At 42.7% G+C, this 18,394-nt stretch overlaps 1 protein-coding gene across 1 annotated transcript in view; it reads left to right on the top strand.

Annotated features, from left to right (window-relative positions):
* Nucleotides 1-18,394, top strand: part of MNAT1 (MNAT1 component of CDK activating kinase) — a 125,839-nt gene that overhangs the window by 72,762 nt on the left and 34,683 nt on the right. Inside the window, exon 7 of the mRNA XM_067295095.1 lies at nucleotides 13,817-13,938. Coding sequence (XP_067151196.1) covers nucleotides 13,817-13,938 — 122 coding nt within the window. The remainder of the gene's footprint in view (nucleotides 1-13,816; nucleotides 13,939-18,394) is intronic.

Here is an 18,394-nt window from a genome sequence, read left to right as displayed (position 1 = left end):
CAGCTGATTGGCAATAGCATGTGGGGCAGCAACTGGTGGAAAGCGAGTGCTCCTGACCTGCCGAGCTATTTCCAAAAAGACTTAGGGGTTCTGTAATGTGCTGGTCTTTAAATGGCACTGTGCTGATTGCATCAAATCAATGGTTTTCTGTTCAGGCAGACCAGTAAGTATACAGATTAAAGAACGTGTATTTTAAAATAAAGCCATAAATGATATATTGCAAGGCAAGTTTTCTTTTACAGCTCTTGTGCAATTAGTTGCACCCCGTCAGTAAACAGTGGCATCCCTGAACATCAGTTTGCAGAGGGTTGTGATTTGTCTGCATTGCGTTTTGCAATTTTTTTTTATTATGAAGACTAATGTCACCAAAGACGCTAATTGCAATTAATTGCAATTAATTGCTGTAAATGGTGTCTTAGACTTCTAATCCACTCTTTAAAATGGTAAGGATTACTGAGCGTTTTTGTCATATGATTTATAATTGTTTACTTTCTTCCTTGTAATGTTTTAAAGACTTGATTGGAGAAATTTGGAAACTTCGGCTTTCTAAGAATACTTGATCTATTTGGTGTAAGTAATAGCCCCAATTATGCATAGTCCCTAGTGGGACCGTTTTCTAAACTTGTGGGAGGCAATGCAGGGTTGGGGACCAAATGCTAAAATTAAGATGATTTATGTAATAAATTATTGCCCTTGAGAGAATATTTAGAAACACTATATGCTTCTTAAAAACTCTCTTAAAATTATTTTACTAGTTTCTTGATACCCAACTTCAGTTAAAGAAAAAAACAACATCAAGCGTCCATTTAAATCAATAAGAAAATTCTCACTGATACCGATGACTGTTTGCTTCAGAAATGGCACATGCAATTTGAATAATCTGATAAAATTCGTCTTGTTATACGTATCCAGAGTATTGAGCCAGTCTGCCCTTGCAGACTAGTTAATGTTATCACTGAACTAGTCATATTAAAATTCTGATCTAAAACTGAAGGAGGTGCTTGATCGCGTGAGATAAGGATCATTCTGGCTTTGACCCAGAAAGCCCTTAAGCATGTGCTGCTTTAAAATTAAGCAGGCATGTACTCCTTTTGGCTTAACTCTCAGCTCGGCTACCTTGTCCTCGCTACGTTTTAGCCCCTGTGGCCCATCTGTGTGTTGGGGCCGGACCGTAGCGTGCCCCGGTGTCGAGTATTTGCTCGCGAGCCGCTGGACGCGCGGCTGCTTGGGCGCTCCGCGGAAGGAGCTGCGCCGGCAGCTGCCCGGCCGCTGGCTGCTCCTCGAGGCCTGTCGCTGCAAGCCCGCGCTTCCGAGGCCGCGGGGTTTCTCGCCGTCGGTAATTGCAGGGAAGCAGATGGGCTCGGCTTACGGCATCGCGTTTGGGCTTGCTCGGACCTGGACTCAGCCAAGCGCTTAGGAGACGAGGCTGAGCCGGGGTCTGAGCCCCAGCAGAGAGCCTGGTGGACTTGCCTTACGGCAGGTAGGTGTTTTGGCTTGGTGTGCCCCTGAGCGTATCCTGTGCGTAAATCTTTGCAGGATTGGGGCATTACTGGGTTTTGTACAACATTCAAGGAAGATATTTGTTAAAACCTGTTTAATTCACGTAGCTGATTGTTGGTGTGCATCTGTGTCTATACATTATATATAACAAACACTCATGCACACAAAAAGCATCTCATTAAAAATACAATATCCAAGCGCTGTGGTAAGCTAATTACTGGGACTTGGTCATTTTTCCTAAATCCGCTGTGTGTATATGTACAATATACGCATCTAAGTACATTACAAAGCATTATAAATAATTAAAAGCAAACCGTAACCCTTGACAGAAGCAAGCGCAGGGGCACTATGCGATGCATTATCCTGCCCAGGCCGCTGGTTTGCTCCGAGTCAACCAGTCGTATGAGTTGCAGAGTGGTTTTTGTATCACTTACGGGTAGCCCGTCAGTATTGGTTTAAGGCCGAGATAGGGAAGATGGGCAAAGTCTGAATTTGCTTGTCTCGAGAGCAGTGAGCGGTCGCTGCGACTGCCTGCGAAGGCCCCGGCGCCGGCCGGCAGAGCCGCTGCAGTAGGTGAGGCGGCGGATTCGACGGTAGCGTAAGGGGAACTGCTTCAGGCTCGGGCGATCGCGTGCTGCTGCAGATCGCTTAGGCGCCCCAGCTATCGGTGCTCTGCCCCAGCGGTGGATGCTTCCGCCGTCGCAGCAAGGGCTGTGAAACGGGGATGGGGGAGAGGAGCATTTATGCGGTGTTGTGTTTTACCTCTGACCCAAGATTAACGTGCAACCAAAGGCAAAACCATGTTTTTCTCAATTTATTATCGGTTGATAAAAGTTTACATCCAAAGCTAGGGCAAAGCTATTTGGGTTAGTGGTGATTTAAAGTGTTTGGATTTCTTTGAAAGCTTTCAGATATGGCCCTGCCTTCTTCTGCTGAAAATATAATTTTCTTGAGATTTATACATCATACCTTCATTTTCTTTGCCAAAACTTGGAGAGCTTTAAAAATAAAAAGAAAAAGAAAACCCCCCAGACTATGAAGCCAAACATGCTAAAAGCTTCTTGGGCAGCTTGTCTTGGCACAATAGGATTAATGTGATTTTTAGTCCAGCAGCAAAGTTGGGGGGGGGGAGGGAAGGGAGGAACCAACACCTCCCCCTACCCCAAACTCTCAGCAGTCGAGGAAGAAAATGAAAAACTACTATTCTTCACATCTCCTCCAGAGCTTCTGATTTGCTTCCATCGCCTTAGCCGGCGCGGTGTCGGTTACCCTGGTGCCTGCGAGGGAGGGCTTGGGTTTCGCGCGCCGGGCTGGAGCGGCGGCGCGGCTGCACAGTAGCCCAGTGTTGCTGGATGGATGGCTTCCAGGTAGATGGAGACTCAGGCTGGCCTGCTTAGGAGGCGGTTTTCCTTGGTCAGCCAAAAAGCAGCTCTTGCTGGTGAGTCCAGAAGCGTGTGCGCGCTTCGTCAGCCTCTTGTATACTTATTTGATTGCGCCACTAATTAGACTCAAAAGGCTTGGCAGATCCTCCTTGTGTGGGAAGCTCAAGTGCAAGAACTTGCCTCATTTACTTTATTTAAATCAATATAATCCTGCTTAAGGCCTTTTGGAAAGCACATCTGAGCAAACAGTGTTTTAACACACTGTCTTTCGTGTTCACAATAAAAGCTAGTTTCATTTGAAAAGGGGGTGCGTATGGTTACCTGATACAAACTTTTGCCATGCTAAAGGTGGAAGGACTCAATTTTCCTGCCTGCATTCATGCATTGGCCTTTTTGAAATTTGTGCTTTGGAGACTTAATATCTTAGTTTGCTTTGTGATCCGCAATTCTTTGAACTCGCGCACAAGAAAGTGTGGATAAGTTCAAATAGATATTTGAAGTCGGATTCTAGGGAATGTCTGTGCTGGTTTAAACCTTATAACGTGAAGTTTGATCTCCGACTGAAAACCACAGTATTTTGGAGGAAATGTAAATACAATCTGAACTTTTTTTTTTAAGTTATCTTTAAAATATGCTCTGTCTCTTAAAGACAGAAATTTTCTTCCAGGGACCCTGGATATTCAAACCACATGAATGTGTTTCTGTTCACAAGGGCCCCGATTCAGCTGTTGGTCTCTAATCAGCGAAGCTCACTTACACATGCTTTCGGTCAGCAGATACAGATCTGCAGTGGTTTTGACTTGAATATAACATTTTTGGTTATTGCGAAGCTTCATAGAACAGAGAAGGGCCAAGGGTGGAAGCTGACTGAGGTGATTTAGAGTTTTATATAAGCACATAAAGCTGCAAGTTGTCTTGTTGTGTTTGGTTTTGAAAAGCTCTTATTAACTACTTTGACATCTCGCTTTTATTCTCAAACATCTGCTTTAGATTGTTTGCTGTAAAAGTGTAAGAATTAATCTTGCCCTCATTTTTGTTATTGCTACCAGAAACCAAACTATTTTTATTGCTTCTTGTGTAGAGATTTGAACTTAATAGTTCAGAGTTGAGGAGAAAATGAGTTTGTTTGTATTTTTTTTTTCCTCTCCCTTAAGCTTACAGGTAAGGCTAATTAAATTATAATTTTTAAGTGCATAAAGATGTTAGACATGGCTTGTTAAACTGTTGAGTAATCTCTGCTTTGCTTTATTTATCCCCAAATTATGAGTTATAAGGGAATTCAAATGATCAGCTCGGTTTGGTTTGGTTCTTAGACCAGCGGCTGTCCTGAGCTGCTCCAAGACATTTGCATCGTCTGCAACGAGCCTGGTACATATTTTCCTGTATGGAAATAGCATACGAAAGTCAAAGAAAAGAGAACCTTCCTATACGTTTAGTCCTTTGATTAACAAATGTTAAAAACTGTTTTTCTTGGGGCTTTCTTTTTCTTGGTTTGCAGCTCATTTGCATTGCTTCCCAAGAAGGAATAAGTCACTACAGCACACGATTTCAGCGTGAGCCCCCATCTTCAGCACGCGGCGTTGGAGCAATTTCTGTCCCCGTGTGGCACATCACTAAATTTTTGGGTGTTGTGCTGATGCAGGTTCATCCAGTGCTTGTGCACACAGGAATCATCCTTTCCACCTTGGAAGAGTTGCCTGTGAGGCACTCCGCTCTTGCCACGTGCCTCTAGTGGGAAATGCTTTGGGAGCCTCTCTGTGCCTTGGTGTTCTCGCGGCTGTTGCGAGCTGTTCGCAGCGGGCTCCTCTTTCAGTATCTGGGGCAGCTCTTGCTCTGGTTGATTCGAATACAGCCGTTTTAGCAAAACGGTTCATAAAGGAACCAGTGACCAAGACAAAACAGATGAGGCATCTCCTTATTATATAAATAGATAAATAGTAGGGGTTTTCTTGGGCTGAGTGAAATAGCTGTAATAACATTGCTGTTTTGCTATCAGCTCATTATTTCTCTAAAGTGAGACAGTAGGTTTTTCAAGGCAGGAACTATTTTCTTCTTGTTCTATGGATACTTTAGATGTTTCTGGTTATTGTGCTTTAAGGAGCCACAAAGCCTTAGCCATTAAAAGCGTATTAAGGTACTGGACCATGATATGCCTCGGCTTCGTGCAGGGACTTTTTCTGCAAGGCTGCCTGCATCAGGCAGGGCTTGCAAACAGAGTTTCTGCTCCTGGGAAGGTCTGTGAATCCTGTCCAAAGTACTGCTAATACTCGACTGCCACTGGAAGCATTCGCTGCTTTGAAAGATGGGTCTGTAAGCTCTCATGTGTCTGTGGTTCAGATTTAAGTATCGTTTTGATACAGCTAATTAAATCCTAGATAGAAACCTGCACAGATAAAAATGAAACCTCTCTGGAAGGACAAAAGGATATGTTTTATGAAGAGTAAAAATACAGTTTCTTCTGCCCTGGGGAGTTTTCCTTTTATTTTGACAGAACTGATGTGCATTTTCAAGGCAGTGCCCTGAACTGGAAGTGTATTACATTGGCAGGAAAAGTGTCTCGGAAGTTGGTTTATTTTCCTATCCCCCAAATAATCAGCTAATGTCTACTTGTGCTCTGTGTGTGGAAATGAGAAAAAAGCCTAGAAATAAATTACTATCACTCTATTTTACAAAACATTACTTTCTAAATGTATTCCCAAAGAGTTTCAATTCTCTTTTTAAATGCATAGTAAACGTAGTCCACAAATATTGCAAAGACTTAACATGTACTGCTAATGCCTGATGATGCTTTTTTCGTCTTACTTCTTCAGACTCCAGTTTTACTAAATTCTTCCTTTTCATCTCTCTGCCTGTTTCTAATAATTTGCTTTTGACTTTCTCCCCTCCTTTGTTTTTTCCCATTCTATTCATGCTTAATTTTCTTCATCTGCCTTTATTGTCCTTTTGCTTAATACTTTTTACTGCTTTTTTTTGTCCCATTGCTCTAAATGATTCCCTGGGGTTTTTTTGTTTTGTTTTGTTTTGCCAGGCGGTCCCTCCTTAAAATCTAACTATTCAAGGAATCTCCCTTTATTTCTTCTCTGATTTGTGGTGTTCTATATCTTTATCAACGTATAGCTGGGTCTAGACTGTATGCTCAGTAACGTAGGGAATATATGTGCCTCTGATTTTTACACACACTGAGTTTCTTGTCTTCTAAAGACTGAGGTCAGCTTTCTGTTCGGTTTTGTTATTTTAAGCAATCTTTCTTTTTAAGTCATCCATCAAACTGTACATTCCTTAGAAATGATACCGTATAGCTGTGGATTTCTGCTTTAGAGGATCCCAGGAAAGAGCAGATAGCGGAAGACAGCTCTGTATGGTGGTATATATGAGTTTCTTTTGTGTTCTATTAATAAGCAGCCGATTCCTGCAGATTTCACCATTCTCCACAAAATCCTAAATAATTTTCTTGCATAATTGATGGGTTATATCAGCGTGACACTCAGCCTTACTGCAGCAAGATAAGAACGCCGGCGGATTGAGCCGTACCAAGGCTCAAACTGATGGGTGAGCTCTGATCTCTGCTGGTGGGTCCGTTCCCCTTTAAACATTGGGCGCCGCGACACACAAAGTGGCAAGCGTCAAATTGACTTCTGTTTCACATCCCTTGGAAAATTCAGCCCTTAATGCAGATGTTTAAAACAATATTATATTAAGGCCTCTAATCCTGTAATTAGACTGGCTGCTGCAGAGTGAGTTTGCTGATAGCCAAGTCAAAGTGATCACAGCTCCAGAAGTCTGATGGTAGAAATGCAACAAAAGTTTGCTTAATTCTGCTTAATGCTGTATTGCTAACGTAGCGCGCTGGGAAAGGGCATAGCACACTGAGCAGAGCATCGACTCTGAGTCACCTTTAGTGAAAATTTGTCTCTGAAAAATGGGAAAATGTGCAGTTGTACCCCCAAAACCAGTGTCTGAACACTGCAAAGCAGCCAGTTCACAGCAAGGCTCTTCAATCTAGCTGAAACTGGCCAAATAGTGTTTAGGGTAGTACTCCTAGCGACCAAAGGTGCAAAAGGAGCTGAGCTTAGGCATAGGGTCTGGTGGATTGCAAAGGAAAGAGTGAGCGCCCAGGAGCTGGGATCGAGCCAGGAGCTCAGAGCAGGACCGCGAAATAGCGCTGAGAAGCCCAGGCATGACCCAGGGGCTGCTCAGTTGCACAAAAACGCTCTTGTGTTTTTATTCTCCGTTTTCAGGAGCAATGTCGCCTTGGGCTGCCTTTGACCAGGGATGGAGGCTGGGGGGAAGCTTGGCCGTTCTTGCTAGTACTCTGAAGTCTCTGGCCGTAAGTGAGCAAGTGACTTGGTGGAGCAACGGGCAGGCGATGCCCTGAGTCGTAGCTGCGTTGCGGCAGCCGGTCTCGGAGACCAGAGCAGCAAGCAGGCAGCGTGAGCCGCTGACATGAGCAAAGAGTGAAAGACTGACTGCCTTCCTCTAAAGAGAGTAGCTGCTAAATCCTGATGCTGGCGCCGAACCAGAAGAACTGTATTTCTGTATATTCAACAGGCATAGGATTTCTTCCGAGAGATTAGAGAAATGTGGCTTTTTGGCAAGAGCTTAAAGATAAGTCGGGTCAGATAATTATTTATGTCAGAATGTTATAAAGGAAAATTTTGGAGGGAAGTATAACCGAGCATGTGATTTAGCCCATGTAACGATGTGGTTAATCTCCCGGATACCTGTTTGCACGTAATAAATCACATCTATGTGACCGTCTTTGTCAGTAGCATCTCCAGTGCTCTTATCTCCTCCTATACTTCCGCCGTCCCTAAAGAAAGCACTTCTTTCCAATCTGTTTTGGCATTCAGAAGTCAAATGGACTTACTAAGAAAAAAATGAAGTCTGAATCTAGGCAGATTGTTACTACAGAGCTGAGATTATCTATCCCAAAGACAAGCGGGTACTTGAATCTTCTATCTTTGTCTTGCCACATGTGTTCAGGTTCAAAGCTTGGTGAGATCAGTAGAAAGACTTGTGTTAATTTTGATGGTTTCTGTGTGAGATCATCTGTTCTCTATCTAGCTACTGGGATATCCCCTTAGCACTTTTGATAATTGAGTAAAGAAGTAAGATTTATTGTCGATTTTCAAGAACAGAAGAAAGAGCCGTTGCTATCAAATATTTGAGTCATGTTGGAAAAAAAACCCCACTGTCATAGGAGTTCTAGACTAAGGAATGGTATTATGCCTTTTAGTTTGACATTTTTCTTGTTTATTTAAAAAAGCTGTGGAAGACAAGGAGAGTAAAGGTTAAAATAATATTAACTGAGCCCTCCAAATCCATCAGTTTCATTCTCCTTTGCCTGGGTATTGCTGTAGTCAAAGCCGTTAATCAGAAAGCCATATTAGCACTGCTGACATGGGTTTGTCAATAGGAAATTGGGAGGGTGGAAGCTGAAAAAACAGCTTTTGAGTTGGGCTATATTGTCATTATATTTGCATTAACGTTGTTCCTAAGGAAATTCTGTTAACACAAAAGCAACTTTCCAAAGCCTCGATTCTGTTGTGAGCTTAAAAGTAAAATAGTTTAAGATTTCGTGTACTACAAAATTCAAGGAATATATATATAGTATTTTTCAACATTTGCTTGTAAGAATGTGGGTAATTACAAACTCAGTTGATAGCGAGTCGGGGAGGGTCTCAGTTAACCTTTCTGCAGGGCTGCGTGCTTTAGCTGATGTTCAGGGTGTGTTTGAGCAGAGCCGTGTCCTGGCGTTGCAAACGGCTCCGTTTCTTTTCAACCGCCAGTGCTCTCCTTACCCCAGCTGAGCTGCGCTGGACGGGAGGATGACCTGATGGTGAAGAGGATTATGCAAAAAAATAACATTTTTGCAAACTGACTTAATGAGACTCAGCACATAAATATTGCTATTTCTGTTATCTGACGTGTGAGGTATTCTGTTCATGTGGTGATAGCAGAGCTGAATAAGTTGCTCAGCAGAGAGAAATTAAAGCAAAAAGTTTAGCTGCATCATCTAGTGCAGCCACCTCTAGTACAGAACCGCGCGTTGTCTGGACAAGTTTTAATGACCCCAATCTCTGGCTTCTGCCTCTGGCCTGGGGGTGTTTTTTGTCATAGCTGTTCCTCCTCTTTCCCCTACTAGCGCTTTTTTGGTGTTGTCATTCTCCCTCCTCTTCCCTCTTGGCACTTGCGAGGTTTCTGAGAAGTCGGTTGTTATTTCTTTTTGCTGCTGAGGGAAGGAGGTGAAGGAAGGTAATGTAGTTTTGGAGGCAGGGAAAGTGGGAAAAGAAAGGATGGGAAGAAACGCAAAGGCTGCACCTCAAGCTGATATTTCTGGCCTCAAAACAGTGTGCTAAACCAACCGCTTTCTGCTGGCAGGCAAATACTGATAGACTGGGCATTTGCCAAGATTCCCTCCCCAAGCCCCAGTGGGAAAGGGGCACTGATAGTCTGGTTTTGATGCTCTGATGTGGTCTGCAGCTTTTCCTGAAAGGACATAGTTAGGTATTACTGGGTTTTGGGTAAAATAAGCTCCTTGTCACTGCAAGAGCAGTTTTTTACTATGTATATAATTCCCCCCCCCCTTTTTTTTTTCATTTAATGCCATGTTGCATCCCAGTCTGAAACAAAAATTCACTACCTTTTTTTTGTTTCTTATTGTTTTGACTGAGAGATGTCTCAAACAGCGTAGGATAGCGAAAAGTAAATCAGGCCGTCCGGTTCATTTGTAATGCAAAGACTTTATTAAAACTCCCCCTAACTATTTAATCCTGTCATCCTTTCATCTAGAGCAGCGCAGCGCACGAATGGAAAATCGGCTGCTGGCAAATCCATCGCTGGGCAGCCTTTTACATAAACAAAGCTGGAAGGATAAGCAAATGCCTTCGTTCTAATTAGCAGCGCTGCTGTGGTTCCATACGTTCCGAAACGCCGGAGACTGCTACGCTGCCTAAAATAAGCCAAGCAAACAAGATCGTACGCCACGAGGATAAGGGCGGGAGGGAGAGGAGGCAGGGAAGTCTGCTGCTGTCCGTGTTCTTGGAAGCCTTTTCTATCTCCATTTGGATACTGTCAGTTTCTTTTACACAAACATTACGGCATCCAAGGGGAATTAGAAATACTTACCCATGACCACAATGTCAGATCTTGGGTTTGTCAGGAGAAAGCAATGCAGCAGCAGAAGCTTGCACCCCGCTGCCTTCATTTTGGTTTTAGCATGCTAATAAACCTCTCCTAAAGCTGAAAAGAGGTGAGGCTGGCTGTCTAGGTGGAATACAGGAAATTTAAAAATCTTACCTCATAGATGTGAAATTTTTTTATTTTTTTTTATATCTGTAAAAGTGCTGTGTAAGTCCTAAGTAATAGCTATTGTCTTTTGTGATGTCTCTGAAGTTACACAACAGCTTCCTTTTATACCAGTCTTTTATGAAATGGCTAGGGACCTCTCAGGGCAGAGACACAAAAGTGAGATATTACTGGTCAAATGGCTTTTAACTGAGATAACATTGGTCAAATTGAGCCTTTTAACTTCAACAAGAATTGTTGTAAATGCACCTTATCCCAGCATCAGTGAAAGGGGAAAAGGTGCCACTCATCCCAAACTTTCACTGGTTTCCATCCCTACCTTTTCGCACAGATCTATACAGTATTCAGTGTTGTGACCTCAGCGTAATCTGGATTTATCTAAACAAGCTGGAAACCAGCTAGCTCAGGAGCCAGCACAGCCAAATTGCTGTACTTGCCTTGCAGGGAGTCTGCAGTGTAGGTATGGACTGCTCCTATTTAAAACATTTACAGAGCTGATGTAATTGCAAGGCCATTCAGCTGAGAATGTATGTTGAAATGAAACTCTTACGCTTCCATCTAACCCTTTCTGAAGTCAAGGCAGAGTATAATCCTGCTATAGGAAAGGCCAAACATCTATAGGGCAGAAACAGCAACCAGTCAGGTTTTTTTCCCTTGCTAAGTGGAATCTAATCTATGTTGCCAGAGCTCATCAGCTGAAGTCGTTTTTTTAGGAAGCAAACTGTGTTGCACAGCTGCACAGTCTCCTTGAGGTACGGATCTGCTGGCCCGACATAAACTAATGCAATCATTTTGCCATGCAAAAGTATATACTAGTTCTTAACACTTGCACCTTGCCCTGGTATATAACTGAGAAAGGCATAGGAAGGAGCCAGTGCTTTGAAACTGAGCTTGATTAACTAGAAATGAGCTGCGAATACTTAATGGTGAAGATAATTAACCATTGGAACAACTTACCTGTGGGACGTGCCCGGACCTTTACGACCTGAGGGCTTTAGGTCCAGATTGGATGCCTTTCCAAAGGAGATGCTTCAGCTCAGCTGCCAGCCCTTGGGCTTCTTACAGGAACCTGCAATGTCCTGGCCTGCATGGGACATGAGGTCAGGCTAGCTCAAGGACACCCGGTTTCTATATGCTGCTACTCTTTCTATGTTCTGCTTCTGTTCTCTGGGCCAGAGCAACGCATGTGTTTCTGCACCTGGTTTGAAGGTCCTGGCTTGGTGTTCCTTTGCTGTAATGCATACGCCAGTGCTGTCTATACAGCCTGCAAGCTGACCAGTCAGCCTTCCTAAAGTTCATACGAAACTCCCTTGCGGTTCCTCGTTGCCCATTCTGAGACTAAATGACCATAAGAGATCCCTTTCTGACCTTTGGCATCTTGGGCATCCCACATTGAGAAGACAACTGGGAGTCCCCAGACCGAGATGGGCATGCGTAGCAGCATAAATGTTGGAGGAGAAAGAGGCTTCTTGTGACCCCAGTCTGTCTGTCGGGGCCTTCCCGTGCCTCTTGGCCGATCTTGGCACAAGTAGAGCTCATTAAAAAAGTGTGAGGAATGCACCAATGGCAACTCCGCTAACAGCGAGCAGCTGTTGTAATGATGCCCTCCAGAGATGTGGCTCCTGCAATCTGAGCTGCTCCCTTTTTCCACACACAAGTAATTTCCCAAAATATTTATCATGGTTTTGATCTTTGCCTGAAACTGAATTTTCTTTTCTATGACTGGAACAGAATTCCTCTGGATTTGGAAAGACTGGGACTTCTCACTCGCCGGATGAGGGTGTACACATGTAAAATGATGATATGTTTCTCCCTTAGGTTTGGTTAGAGAAGCAAAAATTGTTAAAACTTTAAAAGCCTTGTTCAAACATTAATATTTTACAAGGGGTGTTACATACCCACATCAATGTAGTTATAAAGTATAATGGTTTTGTGCACTTGAATAGATTGTAAATTGACAGCTTCTAACAATATGAAAAGCCCCTGCGTTTGTACCTTAAAATGTCATGAAGCAGCGTTAAAGCTGCATATTTAACCTTTCTTTTCCTGTATTTTTGTGTGTGCGGTTGCAGCAATAGTTTGTGGCATAGAAATAACAGTACTGTATGCTGCAACTGGTAGAGTTAGTGACTCATGGCTAACTTGAGAGCTTTCTCCTGCATGTTTGCCTGCAAGATGCTGTCACCTTAACAGCAGCCCCTCCAAGCTCCTGAGTAGTGCGGAGAAGGCCAGAGCTATCTGTTCTCATCACATACACACACACCATGAATTTCTAAATAGAAAACTTGAGCTGTTTTTACTTCCATAGAAATCAGTTCTTCTTTGAGCTACTTGTCTAGATCCGTGATAGCACTTCTCAAGGACTTGAGTCTTCAATTTTCTTATCCACTTGCTGCAACTCTAAACAAAAATATCCATGCTGCTAATTCAGGAGGGTCATTGTCCTGGACTGCACAAATTAATTAGCAGCTTCCCGTCCTGATTTTTTTTTCCTTTAGTTAATTTTAACCCACTTGTCCCACATTAGGAGCCTTTAGTTCCCATTTGAGGGGTTAGTTCCTTACATGAGCAGCCCCAGGGAAGCTGAGCTCCGTAAGCGATCACCAGTGGGAGCCAGGCTTATACACAGCATTACACCATGGAAAGCTTCCGATCTGTTGCAGACAAAATGTCTACAAAAACAATACTGCCACTTTCCTAAATTCCTGCGTTTTGCAGATGTGAAGCCAGATTTCTTTCGGGGGAAGCCAGGCTCTGTTGGGGAAGATCATAGAGCGCTCTGTGTCTTTTTGCTGCTGCTGCTAATTTTTGTGAGCACCATAGAATACAGTAGAAAATTGAAACTGTGTGAAAGATCAACAGATCAGTGTAGAATGTCATGCAGCAACATCTGTTAACTTTGGCTCTATCTCAGATCCTCCTGCCCCCTCCTTTGCAGCCCCAAGTCTCCTGTTCTGTGAGAGCTTGGAGTGATAGGGACCTGGGGACAGGGGGGAAGTCTAGCTGTTTCTCAGTGGTCTGAAGGACTTGCAAAAGTACCATCTGGAATTAAAGTTTGATGTCGGTGTGTTTCTGTAATTTTTAGTTATGAAACAAATGGGAATTTGCTGAATGAATTAATTGTATTGCACTGTAAAAATCTATCTTGAGAGCCATTATATATGGTAGCTTGCAAAGCCTGCAGAGAGAAGTGAAAGCGGCTTCCCTTTCTAATTAGGGCTTTCAGGAAATCATTGATTACAGAATCGAATAAGCTTGCTCAGAGACATTTGTTTGATATTACTTCTGATAAAACTTTTACCTAATAACAATTTAACTAGCGACACTGGAAGCAGTTGTACTCTGACGGTAAGCTTCCTTCAATAAAACTCTTTCCCCTTTCCCTCCTACCCTGTCTAAAGGATTATAGCTAATCGAACATTACTTCCAAACTGTAAATTCCAGTCAAAAAAATTAAAATAATGAAGGAACGGTTGATATAGCAGACAATATGTTCTTAATGGGATGGTCTCAGTCCAGTCCAACTTAATGGTGTAAACCTTTTCTTGCAACCTTTTTAAAAGAGTCAAACCAAAACCTTGACCCAGTGTGTAGAAATCTTTTGCTATTTTTTTTTTTTTTAACAGGGTCAGCATATTTCCTTAGCTCCCATTCAAAAACTAGAGGAAGCTTTGTATGAGTATCAGCCTCTGCAAGTGGAGACATATGGACCACAAGTTCCAGAGCTGGAAATGCTGGGAAGGCTGGGGTAAGTAACACAGCAAGTTTTAATTCCCATTTCATGGCATTTTATCTGGGACTGTTACCATCTTCACTCTGCTAGCACATAGATTTTTTTTTTTTTTTTTTAAGAATTTTAACGAAATATTAGACTTCCTGCCCAACCAACATTTTGTTTGGGTGGATAAGCAAAAATTTTTGGTCCTCCAGCCTTTATAGATCTATTGAGAGCTGGACTGGATTGCATTAGTGTTTTTTAAGGTTGTCCTTGGCAGTCGTAGTGAAGTAGCTGTTCATTTTCAGTTGCACGGTATTAGAAAATAAATAAATAAAAATCTGGGGCTTAATTTACCCAGCTGTAAGCCAGTAAAAATATTAAAGTTGGGCCTTTTGCCATGGAAAAGGGTAGGTTTACTTGCTGACTGCTGTCCACAGTCAAACTGCGTTTGTGAGAAATGAAGCCTGGAGCTTAACTTTGTCAAAAAGTATAACGCAGGGCTGGGCCAGCGGCTCGGCTGCGTCATGGTGTGCAGCCGCGCTCGGAAGAGAATTTGGGAGCCTGCTGTGCCAGGGTGATGGAGGGTGCGAGGTCCCAAAGGGACAGGTCTGCTCCCTAGAGAAGGGTTAGTGGCTGCAACGGCACTTGGGCAGGAAGTGTCACTGACCTGATCGTGCTTTAATTCTTAAGGTCGCAAGCGCTTACAGAGGCTGGAAAGCTATGTGGCAGAATGAACTTGCGGGATGGCAAGGCAAGAATGAGCTTTTAAAACAAAAAAAAAGTTTTGTTGTTTTTAGAAAAGGTGGTTACCTTTGTACCCATGGGAATAATGAAGCTACAGAGTCCTGGACAAAAGTGAGACATTTTAATATACAGAGTCAGGGACTACTGAAATCAAAGAGGAATCCCATCTAGTGCAGCGGCACAGGAGAAATTACATCTCATCCAGAAAATGATAGGGGTGAATAAACGCTTTTTAAGCACATGAGCAACGCAGTGGTGCTTCATAAAATTTCAGGGCTGTCTAGAGTTGAGGTTGTCTCCATTTTTATTGTTTTTGTGTCATTCTGATGGCTGTAATTTTCATTATCTGATATCAACTTCTGCAAGACAAATATCAATTAGTTGTTTAAATCTGGGCAGAGCCAGGTTCAGCTTTCACCCCATGCGTGGAGCACAGCTATGGGGGATCTCCAGTGCGAGGGGAGCTTTGAGGCCCTCTCAGCCCATAGTCTTCTCACAAACAAAAATGCTTGGGGGGAAAGAAAAATTGCTTGTGCACAGAGGGTTCCCAGTTGTTGTCTGTGCACGTATTCCTCCACCAGGTGAGTGCTGGCACCCAGGTCAGTCGGGAACTCTGTGCTGTCCATGTCCATCTCATCTACACACCTGGGATGCTGGTTTGAAGGCAATCCAACACTTTGCAAAAGAAACTGCTTCAACTAGCATGGTCTCAGTGCAAGCAGGCGTGTGAGTGTATTTGGAGGAGGGTTTGCAAGCAACACCTTTTTCCTTGCAAACACTCTTACAAATGTGTAATTTTTCTCCTCGGAGCGTCATAACCAGGGTTGTTCTGCTTGGCTCTGGAGGTGATGAAGGAGTTAAGAGCAACAGGAGTGGTAGCAAGGGCTGCGCCATGCCCACCAGAAGGGTTCATCTTGGTCCTGAGGCTGTTTGTGATTCCAAAACAAATATATCTATGGCGTGGGCTCCCAGCTGGCCCAACTCTAACCCTATTCCGCTGGGTGTTTGAAATACCTTAAACCATGCAAAACTATTCGTTTATATATTTTTGTTTCTGTATTTATATGAACTCATGCGCATTTCCTGTTGATGATGAATGCTTCACTAATGTCCTTTGGTCCCTGGTTTGGGTTTTTTTTTTCCGGGCAGCTGTATACAGCTGCCCGAATGAGGCAGAAGAGCTGGGTACAATTTTATCCGCTCCTGCTAAAGATGTTTAGTGGGATTGTACAAAGACAGGTTAAATGTGAAATGATTTAAATTTTTCGATTCTCCCTCTTTTTTCCCCACATCCCTCATTTTTCTGTAAGAAAGAAGAGTTTCCCTCAGTCCTTGGAAATTAGAGAGCTTTTGCTCAGCTAACGGTGTTATAGTTAGTCATCAAGTATAGCAAAATTTCATGTTCTTGTTAATGTTCTGCATTTTGAAGTGTGGCTATTTATTGCTGCTAAGTAGTTCCCTCATATGTGCAGGCTGTTATCATCCAAGTTTCTGGAGCTGGAATTATTGCAAAGATGCTACCAACCTGGAGACAATTTCTTGTCTTCAAAGCACTCAGTAGAATAGGGTTTTTGAATATTCAGATCTTAACCTCTTACCTTCTGCAAGGCTCACTTTAGATTTCAGCATAAGTGTGGCAGTTTCTTTCTTAGTAAACTGCTGTAATGGAAGAGGCAGTTGACAAGAAGGCTTCTAGCAAAGAGCAAGAAAAAGGGAGAATCCTTAAGGGATCTCTTCGAACATTTGTTAGGGATCTTTTTTAATTAAAAGAAAATTGCTTTTTAAGTTGCCTTGTATTATTTGCTCATTAGGCTTTACAAGAAACATTGCGTGCAGTCCAATAAACTTGATTCTGTATCCTTCCACTGCCGTTCTGTATGGATTCTGCATGTTTTGCAAAATAGGAAATTATGTTGAAACTGTCTTTAGAAATTTGTTTTCAGTTTGGGGCTGTAAATTTTCTTCTTTATGTTCACTGCAGAAAAGCATTGATGTCCATATGATGTATTTTTGCTATTGTGCTGGAAATCTGAGAATAATGAAGAAATAGATTTGTCAATACAAATGGCAGTAGTATGTTTAGGGTTTTGTTCTCCCCTCTCCCCCTTCAAATGTAGGAAGATTTTCCTGAAGTAACACAATATAGGCAATAATCTTGAATTACATGGCTTTCTGGGGACAGTATGTACTACACTAACTGGTGGAGTATTTAACCTTCTGGCAGGAGAGTGAAGCTTTTTCAGTGCTAGCCTCTGATAGAGCTTCCCTTGACTGCACATCTGCTGGGTTACTGCAAGGAAGTCTCTGTGGCTGATGGTCTCATGACTGTGACCATACTCCATCCAGGCTGGGGAGGATTTGACCTAGGTGGCAAAGGCCACCTGTGCTTCTGGTTTTGTGTTTAGCATGTTAGGCTGGCTCATGTTCGTCTGCACCCATCAAATGACTTGAAAGGAAGAACGGAAGAAGAGATGTACAAAAATGTCTCACAAAGCCATGATGCTGACCTTGAGTCTTGAATCACCGTAACTTACCCATCCTGGAGGGAGGCTCTAGAGCTGCTTTTCCCCTGGTGATGACTAATGGTCACATATCTGTGTGACTTTGTGGTTACTCTGAATTACTGAAGTGTTCAGTGATGTGCATTGGGGAATCACTGGTTTCTGGCTGGAGCTGAAGGCAATCTGCTGGTGGCAGTTGAGTTTAGAGAGCCCTGTCTTACAGGGCTGTTAGAGGAGCTGTTAGGCTGGTGTCATTTGACTAAAGCTGGGTGTTCGAAGTGGGGAATGTCGTCTTCGTTCAAATCAGCCCAAATCTGTTGATCTGCTGAAGTCGTTGCAAGGCTGTCTGACCTACCTTGGCTTTCAGGGAGAGGAAGCGTGTGCGAGAGAAACAGCAAGAGTGTCTGGGTGCTCAGGCACTGGCTGCTATTATTTTAGTTCTGGGTTTTCCAAGAGGGGCAAAAAAAAAAAAAAAAAAGCTGGCTTTTTTTCTTTTGTTTTTTTTTGATGTTTTAGCTAAGTACTTTGTCTTTGTGGTCAGAGGTCTGGAATATCTAGGACTTTGATACTGCAAATCAAAAGAAATGCAAAATATAACTGTCATGCCAAGCAGTGAAAAAGCAAAACAGGATGGGGATGGAAATTAGTTTGCTTTGTCATGTGAGTAATTCCCTTGACTTAAAAACGTAAGTTTGTTATGTAATTTTGATTAAAAGAAACAAAAACAAAAAAAACTCTGAGGATCAAAATGACATTTGTTTGAGGTCCTGAAAAATGTAAAGACATTCTTGGGATTATTTGTGAGAGTATGTAAGGCTAGCAGGAGCTGCTACATTGCATTCTCACACCAAGTATTTACAGCTGTGCAAGAGCTATACACAAGCTACTTCTGTAAGTTACTATAAATTGAAAACCTGCTTATGCGATTAAAATTTGCAGTAAAGAGGTGTGAATGTCATGTCTCAAAGTTTGCAAACAGTCTCTTGTAATCCAGGATGGATCCTATTCTAACACAGCATCAGGGCCCGTCCATGCCGTTCTCGCGATATAAAGGGCCCTTGATTTACAGGTATGTCTTAAAAATTTAGTTTGCACTCAACTTAAATGCTTTGCCTTAACAGCGAACTTCTGTGCAGACATTGTAAACAAGTCAGACCTGGTATGCTTAAAGTAAAACTGTGTTTGTCTACCTAACTCTGGAGAGATGCATCTTGAGTACATACATGTGAATATAAAAAAAT

The sequence above is a fragment of the Apteryx mantelli genome, chromosome 4 (assembly GCF_036417845.1).
Source record: "Apteryx mantelli isolate bAptMan1 chromosome 4, bAptMan1.hap1, whole genome shotgun sequence".
Taxonomy (NCBI): Eukaryota; Metazoa; Chordata; class Aves; order Apterygiformes; family Apterygidae; genus Apteryx; species Apteryx mantelli.
This window is presented reverse-complemented; position numbering and strand designations above follow the sequence as displayed.